The sequence below is a fragment of the Balaenoptera physalus genome (assembly GCF_965194825.1).
Source record: "Balaenoptera physalus genome assembly, chromosome: X".
Lineage (NCBI taxonomy): Eukaryota > Metazoa > Chordata > Mammalia > Artiodactyla > Balaenopteridae > Balaenoptera > Balaenoptera physalus.
The window spans coordinates 7,226,099-7,252,408 of record NC_138903.1 but is presented as its reverse complement, the minus strand read 5'-3'; the positions used below and the strand labels follow the sequence as shown (position 1 = coordinate 7,252,408).

General features: G+C 51.4%; 1 protein-coding gene across 6 annotated transcripts in view; it reads right to left on the bottom strand.

The window, feature by feature from the left end:
• SHROOM2 (shroom family member 2) overlaps positions 1-26,310 on the bottom strand; it is a gene marked incomplete at its 5' end in the record, with an annotated part of 140,343 nt that overhangs the window by 4,206 nt on the left and 109,827 nt on the right. For 4 of the 6 annotated variants that reach the window (XM_082446212.1, XM_082446214.1, XM_082446215.1 and 1 more), the window contains 4 exons: positions 1,283-1,555; positions 7,667-7,838; positions 8,921-9,439; positions 14,195-14,842. In XM_082446212.1, the coding sequence (XP_082302338.1) occupies positions 1,283-1,555; positions 7,667-7,838; positions 8,921-9,439; positions 14,195-14,842 (1,612 nt within the window). The remainder of the gene's footprint in view (positions 1-1,282; positions 1,556-7,666; positions 7,839-8,920; positions 9,440-14,194; positions 14,843-26,310) is intronic. The other 2 variants (XM_082446213.1, XM_082446217.1) reach the window with 2 other exon arrangements.

The following is a 26,310-nucleotide window of genomic DNA, read 5'->3' as shown; positions in this document are numbered from 1 at the left end:
CCTGGACGTGGCGACTGAACACTCCTTTTGGGTCCAGGAAGGTGAAGCTGCATCAACCACACACAGCCAAGGGGGAAAGAGCCTGTCTGCTCCTTCTCCGTAACACGGACCCCCTAGGGATGCAGTAAGAGCTATGCAGCCAGGTCCCCAGGAGGACCACGGGCATGGTCCCCAGTGTGTGATTGCTTCTACTTCCTCCAATTCTAAATAAGCCTTTGTCAGTTCCAAGCAAAGGGAGATAAAGATGAGTTGAGCTGCAAAGACAATACTATTATTTTTCCTTTATATCGATACTTGAGAGTTTAATATTTCAATTACATGCAAGTAAGTCTCTCCCATTCATGTTATTTTCCTAAGTCCTTTCAGATAAATTTGGCAAAGATGGCAAGAACAGCAAAATGGAATGCAAACGTAGCCCTAGGGGATCGAGGTCCAAAGCCCCAGTTACTTTTTCAACCCTTATGCTTTTTCAACCCTTATGCAATACGTTCTTCCATGATAGTCACTAACGACTTGGCTAAGCACAAAAGATCATGGTCTCAAAGCCACGCGCTTTGTAGGATCTTCCCGTGTAACCTGAAACCACTCTCACCTGGAGTCCAGGGGGAGGGGTGCCTTTTCTGTTTCCCTTGTAGAGAAGTTAAGGTGCCTTATTAATGATGAAGATGATCATTTTGAAGGCCTATTACGTGCAAAGCGGCAAACTAGATGTACTACTGCTACGTGACCTATGAAGTAGTAAAGCCAGTAAGGTAGGTGGTGTCTTGCACGCACAAAGAGCGGAAATGCAGACCCACTAAGAAATGTCCCGAGTTGCACTGCTGTGAAGGGAGCAGGAAAGCAGAGCAGCTCTTAGACTCGTTCTAGACACTGCCGGCCCTCTTGTGAAGTCACAGCAACAAAGTCATCATCAAACGCCACTGTCACTGAGTGCCGATGGCTCGTCAGGCAGTGGGTGAGCTCCACTTACCCACTTACCGGCGGTGGGGAGAGGTTACAAACAGAGACTACGTTCTAGGAAGAGACCAACACTAGCAGCGATCGTGGGACTATAGGAGAAGATGTCCAATCTCCCGGACGCTCGCCGCGGCCCCCCCACCCCCACCCCGCTACAAGGAGGGAGCGAGCGAGCGAGCGAGCCCTGGGCGTTCGACAGCATCTTGCGCTACGAGGCAGACAGGCGGCCGCAGCGGCCGAACGAGGCTTCTGGGCGGTTTGCTCCACACCCCACGGGAAAGCCACACCCCGCCCCACCTTCCAGGTCAGCCTCGGCCATAGTTACCCGATCGCCGGGAGGAGTGCCATCGTCCAGATTGTTGAGGGCGTTTTCCACGCGGGCCAGGCGGCCAGACAGCGACAGCAGGAGGTTCACCACCTTGTCCAGGTCCCCGATGAACATGCGGAACTTGTCGAACTCGTTGGGCTTGCAGACGGCCTTGGCCAGGGCCTCCACCTCGTCCCCCAGCGCGCTGTTGGCCTGCATGTCCTCCCGCAGGCTCTGCCGCGCCTGCCGCAGCACCTGCAGCTTGCGACCGATGCTCTCGATGAGCTCCTGCTGTGGGCACAGAGCAGGGGATGCGGTCAGGGCCGCCTGGCGGCACCCCCTCACACAGCCCGGATCTGCGGGCGACTCAGCTCAGCCGGACGGCAGCTTGTTTTGCAACAGTAAATAACAGGGGGGACTGCCCTGGTGGCGCAGTGGTTGGGAATCCGCCTACCAATGCAGGGGACACGGGTTCGAGCCCTGGTCCGGGAAGAGCCCGCATGCTGCGGAGCAACTAAGCCCGTGCGCCACAACTACTGAGCCCACGTGCCACAACTACTGAAGCCCGCGCGCCTAGAGCCCGTGCTCAACAAGAGAAGCCACCGCAATGAGAAGCCCACGCACCGCGACGAAGAGCAGCCCCCACTCGCCGCAACTAGAGAAAGCCCGCGCGCAGCAACAAAGACCCAACGCAGCCAAAAATAAATATAATTAACTAACTGGGGATGTTTAAGACTAGGGGAAGGATAAGGCCTCCCCGTTAAATCATTGCCGTTTGATTTAGAAATGAAAACACAACAAACCTATTCTCATCCTGTGACTGTCGTATCAGACTATGCAGGAGTGGGACCCTTGGGGCTACTCACGGTAAACCTTGTTTCAGCCTGTATCTTTGCAAGGATTCTTCTGGCCTCTGTGCTTCCTTGGTTTTTTTTTTGGGTTTTTTTTCTGGCCGCGCTGTGCAGCTTGTGGGATCTTAGTTCCCCGACCAGGGATCGAACCCAGGCCCTCAGCAGTGAGAGTGCACAGTCCTCACCACTGGACCGCCGGGGAATTCCCTGTGCTTCCTTCTTTGGAAGTTCCCAGTTTGAAGACTTACACGCACAGAAGTTATTGAGTCTGGTACTGAACGTCTGGTACTGAACTCCATGATTAAAAAGTGTCTTCCATGTAGAATTAGCAATAAAAATTAAGACAAATGAAGGATGTCAACGAACTTAGGAAAGCCTTTCAGAATAGTAAAGTACTGATCTCCATTTGACCAAAATGTAAATAAATGACTTCTTTAAACGTGGTGAAATATACATGCTGCAACACTTACCGTCCCGCCTCTTTTCTCCTGTGCTGTTGTGGCATTAAGCACATGCACGGCGCTGTGCAGCTAGCACAACCACCCATCTCCACATCCTCTCCATCCTCTGAGACAGAAACTCTGACCATTCAATACGAGCTCCCCGTTCGCCCCTCCTGCCAGCTCTTTAAATGATGGATTTTTAGAGAGCAAAAATGACATGTACAAGACCTTTTAATCGGTCACCATCCTGAAGTGAAGCGGCACCATATGGTCCGAGTTGAGGGGCAGACAAAGCAGATTATCTGTCTCCTTGGTCATCACATTTGAGAAAAATTAAAACGACAGCTCAAAAGGAGTCCAGCAGGTAAGCCTTCCCCAGAAAAACCCTTTTCCTATGACTACGGATGTCCTGCTGCTGTTAAACCCACCCATGGCGGATGCAACAGGTGGCCTGCCCTGACACAGTGAACGGTGAAGGGCCAACGGTGAGGAGCAAAGTCACCCGTTGTCCTTTTCGGAACCCTGCTGCCACCTGCCCTGCACGACTCCGCCAACCTTGTGTCGACGGACACGGCAGGTTACGTGGGGTTTAAGAGGCCAACGCATCCCTGTGCTGGCCCGAGGCTGGAGTGATGAAAACGGAAGCAGTGCTCCGCTGCCCGCACCAAAATGAGGATTAAACAATTAGTTGGAATGTTAAGTCTGATTAGGATTTTGAAGCTCGGTCTGTTGCTCAATAGTCAGCAACACTATTTTGTGTACAACGGACCCGTGAAAATGGTCCGTGCCGTCCACCCCTCACTCCTGGGGCAGTTTCCAAACTCTGACCCCAGACGGAGTCCGCCGGGCTCAGCAGAGAGAAGCCTCAGTCTCGTGAAACCCTCCAGGATGGTGTCCAGAGCTGAGCAGGGAGCAGTTGCCCCGACCTCCAGGGCTGACGTGAAGATGGGTGAAATCCCCGGATGCTCAGCCCGCTGCTTGGCATGCGGTCAGCGCCTGTCCACAGCCGCTACCAGCAAGACTGCAAGTGTGCACGAGAAGCTGCTCCGAGTTCACCACTGCTGTTGGCTAGACACTGCCCCAACCCAGGGACTATTTGGGCAGGAGAAAAAAAAAAAATCAAACCACCTCGGGAGACCCACCGAAGCACTGAAGGCACCCTACACTTCGTATGCCTCATACGGGTTATCTGTGTCTCAGCACGATGCTTCGAAAGAGGGTCTCCATCCGGCGTTTATGTACCAAAACAAGGCCACAAATTAGAAAGGCATGAGCTGTAGTCAGGGCACTGCCTCTGCTTGGTTCAACCTGCCTTGGGCTTATCACTATGTCTGGAGATCCGGCAGATTACAATGGTAAGCAGTTTTAAAGGACCGCCACCCTCCTGATTAATCATGGTTTTTCTCCTAAGAAAGACCACATGGAATTTATAAATTGCTTTTGGCTTTTCCAGCTCAGGATGTCAAGACATTTTCTTCCCTTGGTAATTGAAAACCCTGTCTAGATTTCTTTGATGTTTTCTCTCAGACTGTGAGTCTGTGTGTGTGTTCACACTTCTGTCTCTGTGTGTCTATTTACCTACCCATCTGAGAGATGGTTTAAGTCAAGTTCGAATCCCACATCCCACAGCTGAGAAGGTGGCCCTGTTTTATTTGTATTTATTTATTTTTTTGGCCGCACACACGGCACATGGGATCCTAGTTCCCCAAACCCCCTGCAGTGGAAGCACAGAGTCCCAACCGCTGGACCTCCAGGGAAGTCCCAAGGTGGCCGTATTTTAGATATTCATTACTTGAGGGAAAAGCACACAATACACTGCGGGAATGGAGGACTTTCCCAGTTCTTGCCTGGCGCCACTCCTAACGTGAATGAACGATTCAAGTGATTTTGACGACTGTGGATGGATGAGGAGCCCTAGCCAGTGCTACTGGTAACTTTCCAGTTTCATCCTTCTTCAGCAGTTACCGTAATGAAGATTTCATGCTGATGCATGAAGAGGTGCCTTCAACACCTACAGTATCAGCTGGGCTAACCTGAAACTGGGCACTCCGGAAGGAGTCCAAATTCCTTTCTATGTCTTGCATAGATGTTTATTAGAAACACTTTCCCGTCTTCCTTAAAGGGCCATTATATGAAGTAGAGACATAGGCTTTGAGAGAGTTGGAATGAGGCCTGGCCCAGGGTAGCACACAAATCAGTGGCTATCGGCAGTACTGAGGGCACCGGCGGCAAGCCTGTCTGCCTGTGGACGGCACGTGGAGTTCCGGGAGGCCTCGGGTTAGAGTCTGTCACGGCTGAAGCTGGCCCCCAGTCTCAGCAGGTGCACTGCTGCCTCTCCCCTCTGTTGGGATGGGCCCCCGTTTCAGCCCCAGACGCCCTGCTTTTGTCCCGTACCATGGGGGAAACAAGGTCTTTTCTCTCTGGGCCTCGCACCCACCTCTTGGTTCCAGGGAAAAGCCCTAACCCTCAGAGGTTCCAGACTCAACCCATCAGCTGTCTTTGGTTCTCCTGAAGCATCTCCATCACTCGACCAGGGCCGTTTCTGAGCAGAGTCTGCCTGAGCTGCCCCAGGGATCACCACGTATGTAGCCCTCCTAGGTTAATAATTCCACTGGCCCCGGGACTCCCTTACCACCTCCCTGCGCAGGGGCTTCTGTTCTCTTGCCTCTGTCCTGTCTTCTCCTAAAATAGAGGATCACCTGCTGTGGCACTTGGGCTCTGTGACCACCAGTGACTCTGATCACGACAGCCGAGGTCCCCCTGGGAATGTCTGGTGCATGGGGCTTCAGGGGTCTTGCTGTCTTCCTATCATCAAGTGAGCCATCAAGTCCTCCCAAGCGCACCTGCACGGCCCTCCCTTCTCCTCGTCCCCTGCACGCTTTGTAAGCGCGTGACACCGGAGATATGAGGGCACTGGAAAGGGAGCAGAGGCAGCGCAGCCGGTAGGCCAAATCAAGCAGAAAAGCAGGACTACTGGGTCAGTAACACCACAGAGAACTGCCATTTAAAGCACTTCCTGCTTGGGGTGAAATTGCCTGACATGCGCTTATTGAACTAAAAACGTCAGTTGGCTTACGAATTTAATCCTGGTGGGGTGGTGGGCAGGGGGCAAGCTCACAGTGACTCATCTCAATCCCAAAGCCACCATCTACGGGGAGGCAGTGCCCGGCATCTCGTGCCCCCAAAGAAATCGGAAGAGGCACCAGGCAGATGAAGGGAGCGGTACCAAGGCTGCTGCTGCTTCCCAAATTCAGTACATCACGAGAAACAAAGGCATACTGTAAAGAACATAAGTTCTTTGCATCTAGGGTGGGAACGGAATTAAAACTGTCCAAACTGGATATTTTTTCTAGGTTTATGAGAATAACACTTTCTTTTTTAATTCATTATTTTTAAGAACGTGGAAAACACAACCAGAAGAAAGCAAATGGTACCCTGTGCCAGACACAGGGCCTCTAAAATCCCAGGACCAAAACTCTTTTATTTTTCATTTCCTTTTTGAATTAAAAAAAGGCTATCACTTCCTAAATTGAAAGTCATTTTCTTTTACACAAGGGTCAGGGTATTTCTTCTGGAATGGGTTTGTCTATCATATTTGAGACCAATCAATGGCATTTTTTAACAACTAACAATACGAGGAGGTATTAAACATTATCCTTTGCAAGGGTCTTGTCAAAAAAAATAATAAATCAGTATTTTTTATGAAAGCCCCTTCCAAGATGCTAAGTGTATGGAAAAATTTACCAAATGCTGGTTCCCTCCTTTTCTTCTCCTGGTGCTGACTATGCATGCTCAAAGCCCCTGGAATAAACAGCACATGCTATCCTCTGAAACTAACTGCCTTGGGCAATTCCTTTCTCCCTTTATGCTAAGTCCTTCCTATAAAAAACAGGTAATCACACCTAGATGTCACAAGTCTGGCCCGCTGACATGCCATGAAGATTTGAAGCTCCTACAGGAGTGAAGACATTGGCGCTGATAGCAATAATTTTGTCCCTACCATGACCTCATGGTTACACGCTATTTCACCTCTGACCTCCTCTCTAATCCTCCCCCTTCCTTGTCCACACAGCTCCAGCCATTGGCCTCTGCTGCTTCCCCAACGTGTCACAAAACTCCCACCCCAGGGCCTTTGCACTTGCTGCCCAAACCCCACTCCCCCCGCCCCTCCCCAGATCAACCAGACATTCCCTCACATCACTCCAGGCCTCTGTTCATCGTCAGCTCACCAGAGCCTTCTCTACAATCCTACTCCTTTACCTCTCTCTATTCCTTCACGCTGTTTTAGTTTTCTGACCACCCGACCTATTACATTAAGGGTTGGCAAACTTTTTCTATGAACGGCCAAACAGTAAATATTTTAGACTTAAGGGGCCACACAGCCACTGTTGCAACTACTCAACACTGCTGGTGTAGCGTGAAAGCTACCAGAGACCATATGTAAATGAATGAATGTGGCCGTGTTGCAATAAAACTTTATTTACAAAAGCAGGTGGGGGGCAGGGTTTGGCCCACGGGGCCCTGTTTGTTTTTTTATATTTGTTTTTTATGTTGGCTGTCCATCTCTTCTGTGAGCACACAAGTGCCTTCAGGGAAATAAGGACTCTAGTCTGTTTTGTCTACTGCTGTACCCCCAAGTGCCTGGGTGAGTTTTTGGAGTTGAACAAATGATGCTTTTTGGTTAACAACGCACTTCACAATACACTGTTGAATTTAACATCATCGGATTACAGATATTTGAAACTGATAGTCAAAGAGGACATGTCCCTTGCGGAAAGTCATACAGTTAAGTCCTCTGGATTTAACTGCGGTAGAAGAGACATATCAGTTGACCTTAAAATGAGAGAGACTGGTGGCCACCTAGCTAATTTGACACTGGATCTCATTACAAAGACATGGCAAAGAGACCCTGGCAGAGAGGCCCAAGTTTAGAACAGAAGACTCCCCCACAAAGGGCTTAATACACAGGCCCAAATGTCAGCGTCCCACATCGAAGCCCAACACAAATGGCCCTCGGCGCGGGGCCCAGGGTCGGGGTGGAGCCGCGCGCCGCCCCCCTGCCTGCCCGCCAGCCAGCGCGTGCTCATTTGGAATTCCAGCTTCCCTACCTTCTTCACCGACAGGTCGTGGTCCGGGTCACTCCCTGCATCCTCTTCGGGCTCCTGCTGCCCCCGCAGGTCCTTCATCTTAATCAGCAGCTCCGCCTTGGGGGCCGACGTGCTGTAGTAGGTGGAGGTGGTGGCCAGGGACACGGCCGCCGGCACACTCGGCTCCTCCTTCCTGGGTAACAAAACGCCAGAACACCCGTTAGCTCTGATCGTACACACAGACGTGCCCGTGAGTCCCACCGCCTGGGCCGGGACCGGCAAACGGTGGTGCTAACGAAAAGGCACCAGCTAGAGGGATGAGACGGCAAAAGTGGGGAAAGAGTAGGTTGTGAGGTCAGAACTAAAACACCCTGCCAAATGGTACTCAAAGCCCCTCCCCGGAGGTAGGAGAGTGCAGATGGTATCCGCCGGGAGCCTGAGGTCTGTGGGGAGATGTCTGCCGCTACCTGTAGGCGTGGCCACAGGCCCCAAGTTCACCGGGCACCTTTCTACCAGCAGCCACATTTGCTGCCTCTTGCCTGACTTCCTGTCTGCCCAGCACTGGTACTCCCGCCTACTGTCAATCAACGATGCTTACAGAGACCATGTACAGCAACAGGAGAGATGTAAGCAGATTCACCTTTGTGGGCAGGTGACAAAAGAACAGGGGCTGGAAAGCGCTCTTTACAAAACCTACTACAGCCAATTCACTCCCTCAGTTAAATAAGTCACAACAGAAAGCCTCTTTCATAAACACATATCCTAAGTAGTCTCAACTTTCACTCCTCTTGTGACAAGTTTCTCAACTTCAGTACTAGTGACATTTGGGGCCGGGCCATTCTTGATGGGGGCCGTCCCGTGCACTGTAGAACAGCGAGCAGCGTCCCTGGTCTCCACCCACTAGATGCCGGGGGCACCTCTCCCAGTGGTGACAACCGAAAGTGTATGCCGACATTGCCAACCGTCCCGTGGCGGGAGACAACAGCCTCCGGCTGAGAACCACTGCCTTAGGAGAAAAAGCCCCGTGGGCATCACCGGCAACGTGTATTTTCACATCTTTGCCAGGACCTGACGTCATCACCCCCAGAATGGGCTTTTAACTTCGGGAGGGTGACAAAAAAGCCCCAAAGCGCTAAGCACTTACGGAAATCTGTCCCCAAAGAGCAGTCATGAAAACAGACAAACAGATACACTCCCTCGCCCTTGTAAGCCTAAGAGGCACTGGGCAGAACCACACACAGCCAGGGGGCAGAACCCAGGGCAGCGTCTACTCACTTCTCCTCCATGGTTCTGGGAGAGGGGATTTTGGGGAGCAGCTTCCTCCGCTGCTGAGCTTCTTCCAAGAGGTGCTCGTCTTTGGGGAAGATGCCCTCCATAAGGTCCATGGTGGTTCTGATCTTCACACTGGGGTCCAGGATATCCGCCAGGGACTTATCCTTGCCCGCGATCTCGCGGGCCAGCTCCTCCGACTTGAGGTCTTCGGCAGTCCTCTCTTTGGCCTTCACGTAACTGAGCGTGGGCGGGGAGGCCCGGCTGTCCTTGGCCGTGGGCCCTGGGGCGCCAGGGGGCTGAGGCTCGGCGCCCTGGCGGCTGTACAGGCAGAAGCGGGAGTAGGACTGCTCGGACCTGCTAAGCGTCTTGATTTGGTCCCGCTCGAGCCCGCTGGGCAGCACAGGTGGCTCCGGGACGCGGGCCAGGCCCTGGCAGCTCTCCTTCTCGGGCTGGCTCTCCGAGTGCACGATCTTGATGGGCACCATCTTCACCGTGGTGTTGTTGTCTATCACCCGCTCGATTCTGCAAAGAGAAGGGCCGTCTGCTAAAGACACACTGTACGCCCAGGCACAGACCAGAATTAGAAATTGGATGAGAAATCGGCTGGTTTCCGCATCCCCTTACAGCTGGGGAAGCCTGACTCAAAGGTCTGCAGCGGCCCCAGGGGAGAAGCCTTCATGGTCACACGTCCCAGGATGGGGAGACCAGGTTGAGGAGTGCCTGCCACCCCTAACTTGTTCTCCTAAGCCTCCTGGGCGTCTAGGTGTCTTTCCATTTTCCAGCAGTCACCTGCACGCCTGAAGGCACATCCGTGGGCTTACTGACAGATAGAAGGGCAGTGCTATGTTCATTTGTTTCTAGGTCAATGGCAGAGCAAACGGTAACAAGCCTGCTCAGTGAGATTTTCTTTTGTAAGGGAGCCCTGCAACAGACAGGCGTATTTCACAGAAGCAGCATCAGTGCCTCAGCCAGCGTCTCTCAAAGCTGGGCGCCTGCGTGGCCCTCGGGGTGGCCGGAGGACTCCTTTGGAAAGCAGCTGTGTTCTGAGCGCATGCTGAGCGCCGCCCGGTCCCGGTCCCGGTCGGAAGCGTCCTTGGACCCCGTGCGCCCTGGGTCTCACCCCACCTGCCTGCCACTGCCCCACACTTCTAGCTGCCCTCCACACGGCATTTCACACCAGAGAGGTAAGAATCCAGCAGCAAACACGGGACACGCTGCTCCTGTGTTACCTTAAATGACTCATGCAGGCGTCCTTTTTAAAAAAAAAAAAAAAGTTTGTCGGTGAAAGGAGCGGGAGAGGCACCTGGAGCGCCCCCAGGGAAGCGAAAACGGAAAGGAACGGCCTGGTCGAGGCAACGGGGCTTCGCCAGGGACCACCCGAGAGCCGGCTGGCGCCGGGGGGTCCCTCGGACCAGGGCCACTGGGGCACAAATCCATTTCAAACACCCTTAAAGGACAAACTGGAGAAAGAGAGCCATCTGCTGGGAGCCGGGAGGGAAGGCAAAAAACAAGCCAAAATCATACAACCAAAACCCCGACTTGTTCCCAACTCAGCCTAAAACCACTTCTATGATCCGAACGGACGTAATTTTATGGTGCACAAGGGGCATAACGCAACACATTACGGTTCTTTCCTTGTTCCCAAGGGCGGGGCATGCAGGCTACAATGAAATACTCTTATTTTCTTCTCTCCTCCAGCAGAAACCATTGAGAGCAGAGGTGTTTATTAATCCAGGTGGTCATATATAGTCCGTCATGCCTTCTTAGTGAGTAAATTTCAAAAGGCTGTCACTCTGTGGATAATACTGCTCAGACATGCTAAACTTCAGAAGGAAAATTCTGGCATCTTATCGAAGCAAGAACACACAAACAAGAACCCCTCTCTTCATTCCATTCCTTGCATTCCATGCTTAGAAACCCTCAATACCTGTTAGGGACTAAAAGTCAGCGTGTATTTGCATCTCCCCCCCACCCCCCCCCCGATTCGTGGGGAAACTTGATTTCCAGCGAAGGGAGACATGAGGTAAAAACAAAAACAAATCCTCCGCAGGTTGTCCTATACTTTCCAACAAAGCATCTCTTCCTGGTCATTTCTAAGCACAACTGATCTCTCCTCTTGAAACCTCGGCAGACTTTCACATTTAGGAAGTCTGATGAACTTCTACCTCAAAATGAAGACAAAACACAGTGGACAAGACCTTACCGCAGCCAGACCGCACCCGTTCCTCATGAGAAGCAGGACCAGGAGGGACGGAGGATGCGGGGTGTGCCGGGCCTGGCCCCCTCTCCGTGGGGCGGCTCCTCCCCGAGTGCGGGCTCCGTGCAGCTGGGCCGCCCGCTGCCCACAGGGGCCCAGCCTCCAACAGCAAACACTCCAACCCGCTCTGCTCACACACCCAGGCCCGAGGGAGCCCTCAGCCCACATGCCGCCCTGGGTCTGATAAACCACAACACCCACAAGGAGATTCTCAAACCACGAGATGCCCGAGGTGATCGCGAGACTGTCCGAACGACCCCGAAGCAGCCCCCCAGCTCCATGCTCACACACACTCCCAAACCCAGAAACCGGCTCCAGGAGATCTCCTGGGAACACTTCTGGGAGCAATCAAATCTCTAACTTTCACTGGCCCGTGCTGCTGGGCATTGTCTCCATTTTGTTGTAAACCAACAAAACCCTCAAAATTTTCAAAGATTTTAAAAGTAAGCTTCCTGGCTTTAGGACAGGAGTTGATGCATTTTTATTCGGAGTGAATGAGTACTCTGAAATTCCCCACAGGGTGGGAAGGCTGCACTTCCTTCCTCTCTGCATCCCTGCCGCGGCCTGGCACACGGGAGGGCTCTGGACCCGCCTGCTGAATTCGGGAAGGTGTGTCTCAGGGACACAGGAGCTGCTCTGCACCCTGGCTGGTTCCCCAGCAGAGGTAACTGGAAGGGGGGAGAGCGGAACGCAGAGGGAGATGAGGTGGGCGGGTAGTGCTCAAGAAATCAGTCAGCAGACGTGCGGACAAGAAGAGAGTCTCTGAGCTGTGCCCGAACACCAGGCAGCTTGGGAGGCCCCGGCCGGTGTGCTGCACTCGCTGCCCGTTGGTGGCTGGCGGTGGGTATGGAGGCGGCCAGCACTCGTGTGGAGCGCCGGCGGGATTCTACTCTCTCAGGCCCACGCTAACCGGGAACACCCGCTCTGGGGATGGGGACATTGAACTCAGTACATCATGAGCCACCTCCTTGGTAGGAACTTCGTGGGTGACATGCTACCATCTGCTGCACTGTGCTCCCTGAGAGGACACACACCGAGTTAGCTCTGCACACTGACCGGAATCGGGCGCTCTATGGGGGCTTGCACAGCAAGGGACGAGACAACCTTTGTTGTCTCAATTGACACATTGGATGGGAACAGAGCAGATGCCTGAAGACACCCGCACTCAGTATCGTCAACAAGTACTGCCACTGCTTCTTGAAACCCCTCTCACAGAAAAGACAGGGTGAGAAAACCCACACTCGCTTGGGGCAAGAAAAAATGAAAACCGCTACCCACCTCCTAAAGTCTACAGACGTCATGCGCACTGCACAAGCACGTGGCCCTGTTTCTCCGCAAAGCCGTGGAGCCCACTGTGCCCAAACCAGCTCCCGAGAACCGAGGGGCCCGGTCGCCTTACCTACAACGGTACCAACACGCTCCACCAACCACACACACCACTTCATCGCTTCTCCTCCCTTTCAGAGCCGAACAACGTTGCCAACAGAAAGGATCTCTAAGTGACACCTGCATTCTGAACGACGCAGAGCAGTGCCGGCCTGCAGGTGCAGCTGCATTTGCCATGCCACGCATGGAGACCCAGGACGCTATCAGTACTATTTCCTCTCTGCCAAGTTATCTTAAGGGTAAAAAAAATAAATAAAAAAAAAAAAAGTTCAAGACTTTACAGCGGGGAGATCCAACAGAACTTTCCATGATGATGAAAACAGCCATAATCTGGGCTGTCCAGGGTGGCAGCCACTAGCCCCAGAGGGTGCAGCTGAGCAACGGGTTTTATTTCATGCTCATTAACTTACATCGCTATGGCCACGTGGGACTGGTAGCTACTGTATCAGACGGTACTGACGTGCAGGGCCAGCGAATTCTTTGCTAGGGGGCCGTGCTGGGCACTGCAGGGTACTGAGCGGCACCCCTGGCCTCCACCCACTAGATGCCAGGAGCCGAGGAGCGAGCCCCACGCCCAGCAGCTGAGACGCCCAGAACGTCTGCAGACACTGCCCAGTGTCCCCCTGGGGGCCGAAATGCCCCCCCCCCCTCCGCCACCCCGCCGACCCCGGCTGAGAACCAATGCTCTAGAGAAGGAGAAGAAAATCCCCCCCCTTCTATTTCTCAGTTCTTGACTGGTCTCTGCCTGACAGCATTCACCAATGCCTCAATGCGCACAACAGACAATTCCATGCCGATAATTCTGAGAACAGCACCACGGAACGTGATCAAGTTTTCCTCTGCTTTAATAATAGATATATTACCACCTCAGCCTTTTCATATAAAAAGAACTAGAGGGCTTCCCTGGTGGCGCAGTGGTTGAGAATCTGCCTGCCAATGCAGGGGACACGGGTTCGAGCCCTGGTCTGGGAAGATCCCACATGCCGCGGAGTAACTGGGCCCGTGAGCCACAACTACTGAGCCTGCGCGTCTGGAGCCTGTGCTCCGCAACAAGAGAGGCCGCGACAGTGAGAGGCCCGTGCACCGCGATGAAGAGTGGCCCCCACTTGCCACAACTGGAGAAAGCCCTTGCACAGAAACGAAGACCCAACACAGCCAAAAATAAAAATAAATAAATAAAGAACTAGAAAAAATGGAATGTGGAAACACTGGACATTATGAAAAACACCAATTTTGCTTGAAGGTCTCATGCTTAGGTTAAACTTGATTCTGATTACAAACAGAACTCAGCTGGGAAAACCAGCCCCGGTGTGCAGAAGCCTGTAGGTAATGCAGGTATCAACCTGCTGGGCTTGGAAGAACAGGACAGGGGACGGTCTACTCCCTCCTTTACCCCCCCCCCACCCCCTGTGGGGCAGGAAAGCCCCCAGCAAGTTAAAAATCCAGCTGACCACTGGAGTGGTGGGTTCTCCCCCATGTCAGTCCCCAGGACCAACTTAAAATCCAGGATGGGGGGCGGGAGCAAGGCGGCAGTGGTTCACCACCCAGGAAAGGAGCACTGAAAGCCTCCCACGGTGGAAGGGAGCCGGGAAAGGGGAAGAAGGCCTCAGGCCGCCGCCGTCCAGAGACAGTACCTGGTGGAATTATCATCCTGGATGAGCAGCGGGGGTTTGTCCGTCAGCTTCTGGGGCGCGAACTGAGGCGACGGGGAGCGCGAGGTCTCCATGGCGGAGGTCTGCAGGGGCCGGAACTTGCAAGGGAGCGGCGCCTCCCGCCGGGGCCAGGCTGCGCGCTCGTCTACATGCTGCCCGGCCGGCTCCCCCGCGGCCCGTGGGCCATCTGCCGCGGGCCAGGCGGCGCTCAGCTTCTCCGCCGACGCGCCGGGGCTGCTGCGGGCGAGGGCCGGGCGGTCCGAGCACACCTCAGGGGCCAGGGGGCGGGGCCTGCCGGGCGCGCCCAGGTGAGCAGCCGCAGGTGCGCCCCCCAAGGGCCTGGGCTCACGCCTGGGCGGCGGCGGCCTCTGCGGGGCAGGCCTCCGGGAGAGCGGGGCGGCGCTCAGGGGCCAGGGGTCTTGCCCCCGGGCGTGCGGGGCGGCAGGCCGGTCCGCGGGCGCGCGCTCCTCCGGGTATCTGTAATCGCAAGGAAGGGTCCCCGCCCGGCCACGGCCCTCCGCGGGCACCTCGGGAGCTTCCTGGGCGCCAGGTGGTTCAGAGACCTGGGATGGCTGCTGGGGGTCCCGCGGCGCTCCTGGACTGTCTTCTGCACACTGGGCATCTGCCTGTCTAGGGGAGGAAGGAAGAAAAATGAGCCAACGGTTCCAATTCACATCTTCTCCCCAAACAGGACTACACCCACGTCTCCATAACCTCCTTCAGTCATGTTAAGGAATTAAATCCACATGTGTTTGCCTGCGCCTGTCCGCGCCGCAATTCCTAACACAAGGCATCAACGCCACACACACACTGGACATTAGCCGGTACACTGGCATGTCATACCACAGGACAGGAGGTACACACATTACAGACACACACATACATATACACAGAGACTGCAATTTGGGGGCAAAGTATAATTCACACAAACGTTTAAAAAAACAATGTGTGTAGAAATCCTCCAACTGTGATATTCAGAAGTATTTCCTTCATGTTGCAACAATATTTTCATGTGGCTTATTTCGGGAAATTGCCATATACAAAGGAACAGAACTTTCTAAGACGGGCAGCAAATAAATTGACAAAAACTTTAAAATCAGTAGTCTATTATTAAATATAAGAAAAACAAAGACTGTTTCTTTTGGAAGCTGCAGTGGGACACTGATCTTTCCATACTCATCCATTTCCACATCCGTATCCATTTCTATCTTTCCCTGAAATGTACTTATATGCGCGCATGCCCGTGCGCGCGCGCAAACACACACACACACACCCCTGAAAAACACATGCAGGCATGCTTCACATGCACGTATAGCTAGCTGTGCCGAAGCTGGAGCTCGTGGGCGTTATAGTAACCATCAAACTCTCAACAAATCAGCCGGCCGTGCCTTTGCTGCTTTCGCTGACACACTTCCTTCCGACCTGACTGAATAATAAAATGAGCCTCTGATTGACCCTTCCATTCATAGGCAGAGCTGTTCTCCGTTAAGACACACTCAGAGCTGTTAAAGGAGACCCTAAGGAGGGCAGCAATCAGAGACCCGGCAGATAGAGCACAAGTGCCAGTAAGAGATGTAACCTACTGCCTAACAAATGGGATAGAAGACCTCCTCCCCACACACCCCGGCAACCCCTTGGGGCCCTGGAGGTGTGTCCTCCCGGGACATGATACCAGGCCTGGGCATTACAGATGTCCCAACCCCATCCAGGCAGCTGCACTCAGACTCAACTGCTCGTTGCACGTCTCTCTTGCTATGTCCTCAGGAGAAAGGTCCCTTCCAGGTTCAATGGCTGGTCGAGAGTAGACCATGGACCACCCCCAACTCCCCTCCCTTCCCCCATCAGCCAGCTGGGGCCACACTCCCCACTGGCACTACCTCAAGCCCAGAGACAGCAGCTGGAAGGGCTCAGCATCTGGAAGAGGACAGAAGAGAGCCAGACATGCTGGGACCCCAAAAGGGGGCAGGTTTGTTCTCTGCTTCCAAATTAAGACAATATTAACCCAGCTCGGGGAAGTTAGGTGTTGTTTATTTTTATTTTTTTAATCTGTATTAGGCACACATTGATAAAAGAAATGCTAACTTATTGAGGTCTGGGGAAGTCATTCCGGCTTATACATGAGTTAACTTGAATTCTATGCTAACTTAAACAGCCTGTTTGTGGCCTAGCAAACATACACTGTACATTTGCATTAGTTATTAAAGAAAAGGGCTCACTGACCACAAGTAAAGAATGTCCATGTTAAAAATAAAGATTAAATGCCTCCGTTCCTGGAACGCCAATGCTGGCGCTCCTTCAGTGCTAAGACTCCCTTCCCAGGTGCCAAGGCCACGCTGACTCGCTGGGTACGTGCTGGTCTGTTTTGAAACTCTGAAGCAATGTATTCCTGACTTGTTTAACGTTCTTTGTTTTGACAAGACATAAAGCTGTGCCGAACACCATGCTTCTTGGCAGCAGTTCCTCAGAGTAATCTGGGAAGCAGGCTTCTCTGGGCTGTAGTCCTCAGTTTGGCTCAGATAAACCTCTTTTCTATTCCTGTTATAGATTGTTGATTGATTATTTTCGTGGACAACATTAAACTAGAAGTTATCAAAATAACCCAAACAATGCAATGGAAGGTTTAGAGAACAATACACAGCAGCTGTCAGGTTACAACAGACAGAATGGCATTTAGATGTCATCAAGTGGACAACAGCGGGAGAAGTATGACTCACAGCTCAGAGGCCCTGTCGCCCACGACTTCACCTGGCCTGCCGTGGAAACGCAAACCTCGCGCCTCCCTTCCATTGAAGCCACACTGCCTCTAAAGACAGTAAAACCTAATTCATGACAATTCATGAACGCCTCCCCAGTCTTTCACTTCAAAGAGTTGAGGAACACTTGAACGTTTTTTTCTTACTATAAAACTCTTGAACTCTAGCATCCACAGACGCACACGAAAGCACCTGGTACCTATTATTTAATAAATAGCCACCACCTCATTAAAACGGAGAATTGAATCAGCTACAATTTATTGCTAAAATCTAAGCGACTTTGGCCATCTGGGTTCATATTTAATATGTTAATTTAAAAAGAGCTCTAGGGACTTCCCTGGTGGCGCAGTGGTTAAGAATCCGCCTGCCAGATGACATGATACTATACATAGAGAATCCTAAAGATGCTACCAGAAAACTCCTAGAGCTAATCAATGAATTTGGTAAAGTAGCAGGATACAAAATTAATGCACAGAAATCTCTTGCATTTCTATACACTAATGACGAAAAATCTGAAAGTGAAATTAAGAAAACACTCCCGTTTACCACTGCAACAAAAAGAATAAAATATCTAGGAATAAACCTACCTAAGGAGACAAAAGACCTGTATGCAGAAAATTATAAGACACTGATGAAAGAAATTAAAGATGATACAAAGAGATGGAGAGATATACCATGTTCCTGGATTGGAAGAATCAACATTGTGAAAATGACTCTATTACCCAAAGCAATCTACAGATTCAATGCAATCCCTATCAAACTACCACTGGCATTTTTCACAGAACTAGAACAAAAAATTTCACAATTTGTATGGAAACACAAAAGACCCCGAATAGCCAAAGCAATCTTGAGAACAAAAAATGGAGCTGGGGGAATCAGGCTCCCTGACTTCAGACTATATTACAAAGCTTCAGTAATCAAGACAGTTTGGTACTGGCACAAAAACAGAAATATAGATCAATGGAACAGGATAGAAAGCCCAGAGATAAACCCACACACATATGGTCACCTTATCTTTGATAAAGGAGGCAAGCATATACAGTGGAGAAAAGACAGCCTCTTCAATAAGTGGTGCTGGGAAAATTGGACAGGTACATGTAAAAGTATGAAATTAGAACACTCCCTGACACCATGCACAAAAATAAACTCAAAATGGATTAAAGACCTAAGTGTAAGGGCAGACACTATCAAACTCTTAGAGGAAAACATAGGCAGAACACTCTATGACATACATCACAGCAAGATTCTTTTTGACCCAGCTCCCAGAGAAATGGAAATAAGAACACAAATAAACAAATGGGACCTAATGAAACTTAAAAGCTTTTGCACAGCAAAGGAAACCATGAACAAGACCAAAAGACAACCATCAGAATGGGAGAAAATATTTGCAAATGAAGCAACTGACAAAGGATTAATCTCCAAGATTTACAAGCAGCCCATGCAGTTCAATAACAAAAAAACGAACAACCCAATCCAAAAATGGGCAGAAGACCTAAATAGACATTTCTCCAAAGAAGATATACAGATGGCCTACAGACACATGAAAGAATGCTCAACATCATTAATCATTAGAGAAATGCAAATCAAAACTACAATGAGATATCATCTCACGCCGGTCAGAATGGCCATCATCAAAAATTCTAGAAACAAAAAATGCTGGAGAGGGTGTGGAGGAAAGGGAACCCTCTTGCACTGTTGGTGGGAATGTAAATTGATACGGCCACTATGGAGAACAGTATGGAGGTTCCTTAAAAAACTACAAATAGAACTACCATACGACCCAGCAATCCCACTACTGGGCATATACCCTGAGAAAACCATAGGTCAAAAAGAGTCATGTACCAAAATGTTCATTGCAGCTCTATTTACAATAGCCAGGACATGGAAGCAACCTAAATGTCCATTGACAGATGAATGGATAAAGAAGATGTGGCACATATATACAATGGAATATTAGCCATAAAAAGAAATGAAATGGAGGTATTTGTAATGAGGTGGATGGAGTTAGAGTCTGTCATACAGAGTGAAGTAAGTCAGAAAGAGAAAAACAAATACAGTATGCTAACACATATATACGGAATCTAAGGAAAAAAAAAAAAAAAAGGTCATGAAGAAACTAGTGGCAAGATGGGAATAAAGACACAGACCTACTAGAGAATGAACTTGAGGATATGGGGAGGGGGTGGGGTGAGATGTGACAGGGTAAGAGAGTGTCATGGACATATATACACTACCAAATGTAAAATAGATAGCTAGTGGGAAGCAGCCGCATAGCACAGGGAGATCAGCTCGGTGCTTTGTGACCACCTAGAGGGGTGGGATGGGGAGGGTGGGAGGGAGGGAGATGCAAGAGGGAAGAGAAATGGGAACATATTGTATATGTATAACTGATTCACTTTGTTATAAAGCAGAAGCTAACACACCATTGTAAGGCAATTATACTTCAATAAAGATGTTTAAAAAAAAAAAAAAAAAGAATCCGCCTGCCAATGCAGGGGACACGGGTTGGAGCTCTGGTCTGGGAAGATCCCACATGCCCCGGAGCAGCTAAGCCCCTGTGCCACAACTACTGAAGCCCACGTGGCTAGAGCCCGTGCTCCACAACAAGAGAAGCCACGGCAATGAGAAGCCCGCGCACCGCAACGAAGAGTAGCCCCCCCCCCACCTCGCCACAACTAGAGACAGGCTGCGTGCAGCAACAAAGACACGATGCAGCCAAAAGTAAATTAAAAAAATAAAAATAAAAGGAGACCTATTTGCAAAGTGCCTCAGACAGGACACGCTAAGATCTACCCAGAGAAGGTAGAGGTCACACGTGTAGGTCGACAGTGACTCAGAGCAAAAGACCTTCTGTCATCAGCAGGTGCCCCGGGCTCCTTCCTCTTACTAGCGCGGCAGCCTTCGCAGGACCCGAGGGCGCTCTCTAAGTGAGTGCTGCCTGGTCACTTCTCATTCGAGAAGCACAGTTAGTTAGTCCCCTGAGGTCCACCCCACATTTAACTTCAGAGCTACATCAGCATGGCAATTTCTGGGCCAAGTTTGTCCTCCACCCCTGATCTTTTCTTGACTTCCTCCCGAACTTGCAAAGTGAAAGCCATAAAAGCACTAACTGGTTCTTACTGTCCCAGCTGGTAAGAATTCAGGAAATCCAGCTCACAAAGAAAAAAGGACTAAAGATGGGAACTTGGGGTTCTACTGGGGTCATATTCCAATCTGTGTTTCTAATAGGTTCCAAGTGACTAGTTTGTACTTAATATGGATAATGTGTGTTTACGTATCACGTGTTTACGTATCATGTGTGTCGCATGTGTGTCTGTGTGGTACCTGTGTATCTGTGTCTATGTATGTATATCCCCTTCTATTGTATTTTCACGGATAGTCAATGGTGATAGCAAGATCCAGAGGTAAACAGCCAGAAAGTACAATGAGTTAAGGACTTCGCGCGGGCGAGTAAGCAGCTAATATCTCCCTGCACACAGTCCTGGGTGGACCCAGGAACAGGGAGTCAGCTGCGCAAAGAACTGCAAAGGCAGGCGCGACGTACGGGTTGGGTTGCTCGTTCTCCTGTGGAACACGCTCAGGACCTGTTACCAAGGAGAGAGCAACTCCCAGGGCAGGGAGGACAAGCCGGCAGGTTCTCAGCAGCGGAGGATGCCAGGGACCCGCAGCCCCCTCCGGGGCTGGAGCCCAGCAGGCCGACCGGACGCTGCGAAGGACACAGGGAGGTGAAAGGTCTGCGACAGGACCGCAGAGGGAAACAGAGCTAATCGGAAGGGGGAAAAGCGGAGGAAAGGCCATGTTCAGCACTGCCCGGGAGTGCAAACACCCTGCGAGAGGGCACAAACCACTGTTGACAGCCCCAAAAAATCTAATCAAAAAAAAAATTATACGTTATGTGTCAAATGCTCTTGAAATCCCGTCAACACTGCTCTGATTCACATCTCCATTTCTGATCGTGGTGTGGAGACAGCCAGCCCTGTGTCTAAGCACAGGCTGCATCCCTGAGAGGTGGCGGCTCTATTCCCAGATGCCATCTGTTCCTGACGAGCCCGTGACGTCACTGGGCCCCTCGTGTCCTCGGGTCCCGGTGTCCTGCTCCCTGCCGCCCCGTCTTCTGCACAGCTGCCTTGCTGTCACACAGGCCCGCGGCTCCGCCAGCCCTGCGGTCTCCCGGCCTCCGGGCAGCCCCTAGCACAGGGCTGGGCACTCTCTCTGATGACTGTACCGTTCACCAGTCTCCACTCTCAGCCTGGGGCTGTGAGCACCTCGACGGAGACAGGGAGCCACGTTTTCTTCTTCAGGGCCTCGCGGGCCATCGTTAGCGACGTGCACTAGGTCACACCACGACCTGGACGTCTGTTACACGCACAAATGCATTCGTAGCTTCCGGTCCCCGGGCAGAAAGGTAAGGAGGGAAGCTGCATTTTTTCGGAGATGCAGGCAGTAGGGTTCACATGAGCTTGCATATGAACATTCCCAACATAAGCAAATGTTTTTGGATCTCTCTGGGATCACTAATTTAGCACACCTCTGTAAACAGGGTGAGCAATTATCTTCACCAAAGAAGAGAGGAAAATTCCAACTCTTTGGACAACTTAGCTCACACAGGCTGCTCCCTTCCCAAGTGCTTCTGGAATCAATGATCAGAAGAAGACACACGGCCAAGTGTGACTTGTGCCCACAGCTGTGGCTGGAGGCTGTTACCCCCAACGTGCTCTGGGGCCCGAGGCGGCTGGAGAGAACTAGGCCACGCCCGACTGGGGCTCCCTCGGGCACCCACTTGCAGGCGCAGAATCACTTACTAGCTATGTGCCGTCGGGCAAGTGTCTGTGCCCCACGGAGGTTCATTCCCTCACCTCCCCGGGCGAACCACAGGCCACGTGGGGTCACTGGGGGCGGGGGCAGAGGCAGACAAAGCCCCCGGCGTGGAAGGATCGGAGTGGGACTTCCTACCAGCCGGATGCTGCACCTGGCGCCCACCAGGAAGGGGCCGGCGTGCGGCCGCGCAGACCCCAAAGCAGATCCCCGCGATACCGACACCCTGTGTACCTTCTCCCCACATCACGGCACAGCACGGGCCCCCGAGTGGGGAAGGGCATCCCAGCGGCAGCCCCCCACCCACCCCGGGGCATCTGTGGGTACGAAGGGCACCACCAGAACTCCGTGCAGTGGAACCGCCTCATTGCAACAACAGAGAGAGGGGGAGACAGAGCGAGCTTCCAGCGGATACCACCACTTAGGCCGTACACACAGCCGGCACACCGCCGAGGTCAGCCAGGGACTGGGCAGCCGGGTGCTCCGAGAAGCGTACTTGAGAACGTCCTGCAGAGCCAGGGTCCGGGGCCTGCGCTGTCCGCGGAGTGAAACTGCCTGACAGCTGGTGAGACCCGAGGGGCTGCCTTCCAACAGAGACACGCTTCCACCAACGACTTCACTCACAGTCCGAGGTTCCTAGAAACCGCGCGTCTGTTGGTTGCGGGTGTGAATCACGGTGATTTTGTGAAGTGTCGAACTGTTTGTTAACGATCAGGGACACTGGCGTGTTGGGATGTGTCGGACATCGCCACTCAGGTTTGTCTGAAGCCGGAGGACCACCAGGCCTTAGCACAGGGCCAGGGGGCTGGGGGGACACGGGACACCCAAACCATTGCATGTGCAGGTCTCCTGAAGGAGCCGCTGGTGTCGCCAGGGATCTTCCTGTCCCCCAAGGAATCCCCAGCAGCCACCCATCGCCCTGGGGAACTGCAGGCTCTTCTGTCTACACAGCACCCCATACAAGCCAAATGAGGTGGGCAAAGGAGATGGGGGGCAAGACGTGGGAACCCAAGAGAGGCCATCAACCAGCTGACCAACCAATCCATCCATCAATGGACAGAAACACATGAGAGTCACTTCAAACAGCATGGATGCCCTGGAACGACGGCATTACCACTCTCTCCCGGGAAACACCAGTTTTCCTTGGGATTTCCCACATGGGGAGCCCCCAAAGGGCACGGGCTGTCCGACTGTCCTTCTCTCTCAGTTTCCAGGCACACAAACAACACTGACCAAATGAACGCACAGATATGCTAGTGAGGATGGAGGAGAGGGCCGTGCCCACTAGTTCACCTCCCAGTGTGTATCCTGTAGGACCACCTTCCGGGAAGACAGTAGCCTGAATCATCCTTCACGTACTCATTTTTTTTTCTTTTTTTTTGGCTGCACCGCGCAGCTTGCAGGATCTTAGTTCCCCGACCAGGGACTGAACGCCGGCCCTCGGCAGTGAGAGCGCGGAGTCCTAACCACTGGACCACCGGGGAATTCCCCAGTCATTTCTTTACTGCAACCTCTCCGGGGACGCTTCCTCTGCACCAGCCCCCAAACAGGCTCTCCCGTCCGTGATTCTAATGCCATGCGGGGAAAGCAATTACTTTACAAAATCAGATGAAATGTTATTCCTTCCGTGTCTTAACAGATGGATAAAAAGGTTTGCTGCTTCCTTTGGGTTTTATTTTTGCTTGCAGGAACTTGGATGGTAAGAGGAATGAACTCGAATTAGAGAGACTGATGTCATTTGTGGTTAAGTGGGGAAGAACAGATGAAAAGACGCCACTCACAGATGATCCAAAACCAAATATGTAAAGGCACTGATTTCCTGAGGGGCTGGTGTCCAGTAACAGAGAACACCTGGATTCAGAGATTATCATCTGGGACAGCCCCTCAAGTATCCAACGCTACGTTTTCAGAACATGTTTCAAGAATCCATTCCAAGCCTTTCTTACTTCTGTCGCTAGAGACCTTCATTCTTGGTCCCAAGATGTGACCCTTGGAAGTTTTGTTTTTGTTTTGACAGAAATCAGGCAAATCCCCTCTGCCTATCAAAGCTCCAGACCAGTTTCTGTTGCAAAATTATTTTTCAGAAGAATAGAATCATAGCACCATAGACTAACGGAATAAAAATGCTATTTTCATGTGCTTTTTAAGCCAAGTTTTCTTCTGGCTTTCTCTTACTTGCTTTGCTAAAAACATACATTACACACAGTCTTTTGGGCAAGCCTGACACCGATCTGAAATTTTCTTACAACTGGCCAAACTGACTGGATTAAGATTTCTGGAGAGGCGGGGCTGGCCATCAACAACGCTGGGCCACCTGTCATAGGTGACAATTTGCGTGTGTGCTGTAAGTTGACTAGGCGATCAGGCAGGACATGATCTGCCTTGTGAAGCTGGAGGACAGAAGAGGGTCCTCAGGGATCCACAGTGACCTCACATTCCCAGTGCGGATCTGCTACCTCTTTAGATGGGCGCTCAGATCCCTCGGCTCAGCTGCACACAAAGGCAGCCAAGCCGGTCCCACACACTCAGCACGGGTCAACCAGCAGCTGACCAGAAGACACCTGAAGCACGGAACAAAACGCAAACCACAGGCAGAAGAGACACTCAAAAGAAGCTCCATCTGCCTTTGACCCTACAGCCCCTGCTGCGTCCCTAGGAAACTACTGTATCCTGTTTGATAGTAGACCAGGCTGTCTAGAGAGCTAAGTGGATACATTAAAAAGTATCCCAAACACACAGAAAAGAACAGAGGAAACTGTAACAAACATCAGAGGCTTTACTACCCTCCCAGGAATAAAGTTACCCTTTCCCTACTTGTTTCCAAAGTTTCCAAAAAGAAAAAAAATAGAATGCTGCAGATACACAACCCCTTGCCCTTCCCTCCCACCCAGAACCACCCCTGCCCTTACTGCGGAGAGCCAGGCAACATTTTTACTTTTATTTTTTGGTTTTAAAGCAAGCTATCTATCTATCTATCTATCTGTCTCTCTGTCTGTCTGTCTGTCTGTCTATTCATGGCTGCATTGGGTCTTCGTTGCCGCATGTGGGCTTTCTTGAGTTGCAGTGAGCGGCGGCTACTCTTCGTTGCGGTGCACGGACTTCTCATTGCAGTGGCTTCTCTTGTGGCGTAGCACGGGCTCTAGGCACACGGGCTTCAGTAGTTGTGGCACGTGGGCTCAACAGTTGTGGCTCTTGGGCTCTAGAGCACAGGCTCAGTAGTTGTGGCCCACGGGCTTCATGTCTCCGCGGCATGTGGGATCTTCCCGGACCAGGGATCGAACCCATGTCCCCTGCATTGGCAGGCAGATTCTAAACCACTGTGCCACCAGGGAAGTCCTAAAGCTTTTTAAGTACGAAAATTTCCACTGAATATGTGAGAGAGGATATGCAGTCAATTCCCAAGTATCTGACAATTGTTTTATATTCATAGCCAATCTTATTTCTTCAAACACCACCCCCCCTCCAATTCTTGTCGAGACTATTCTGAAGAATGTAGACACACGAATCTAAGCTCTCCTCAAACTTACTCCATCAGAAAGCCAGGCCTGGGCAGATGGAGGTAGGGACCGGGGAGGAAATGCTTGCCTGCAAATCTGTGTCTGAGAGAACACCTCCCGGGCAATCTGGATGTCACAACCAGTGTTAGGAAGCTCTAACTTTATGGGACCTCCCTTCCCAAATTCCTTCTCTCTCACTTTTCTATCCACTTTGGGTATTAAAAGCTACTCCTGAAGTTTTCATCCTTGGCGTGGCATGTCTCTCCCCAACTAGATCATCATCATCTGAAAAAAAAAAAACAAAAACGATGAGATACCCCTTGGTACCAAGCCTGCAGGGACCAACCCACAGTTGTCCACCAGGACAGGCTTCCCGAACCCTGGCCCAGGGGATTGGGCGCTTGGGCTGTAGTTTGCTGAGCCCTGGTCTAGAAATCAAGGAAGACAGTAATTTTTGCAAAATGCAAACTTATGTAAGTGCTCATTTTGATAAGCACTCTGCAGGCTATGACAAGAATGCTAGGGAAGGGATTTCATTTACATGGGGGAGGATCTGGGGAGTTTTTTTAAAACAACGATTTTAATTACTTTTCTGTGCCCCCCCCCCTTTTTGAGCTGCTAGTAGGAGCAATGGTCCCTCGAGACCGTCCACCTGTGAACCAAGGGCACCTCCACAAACTGTCATTCAAAGTCGTGACAGTCCACAAAAAAGGGTGGGGGGAGGATTCTGTGGTGGTCCAGGGGTTAGGAATCTGCACGTTCACTGCCACGGCCCCAGGTTCAATTCCTAGTCGGGGAACTAAGATCCTGCAAGCTGCACAGAGCAGCCAAAAAAAACCCAAAAAAACAAAGTCATAAGAGTTAGAAGAAAAATCAGGTCTGGTCAGGTCTGGACAGTCACCGTGATAAATATTATTTTATTATGGCAGACATTTACCTTAGTAACAGTTTCAGGAACATCTAAGTTGTGTCATTTTTATTTAGCTTGTGTCATTTTTATTAAGTGTGATCTACAGTTGACGAAAACGTAAAA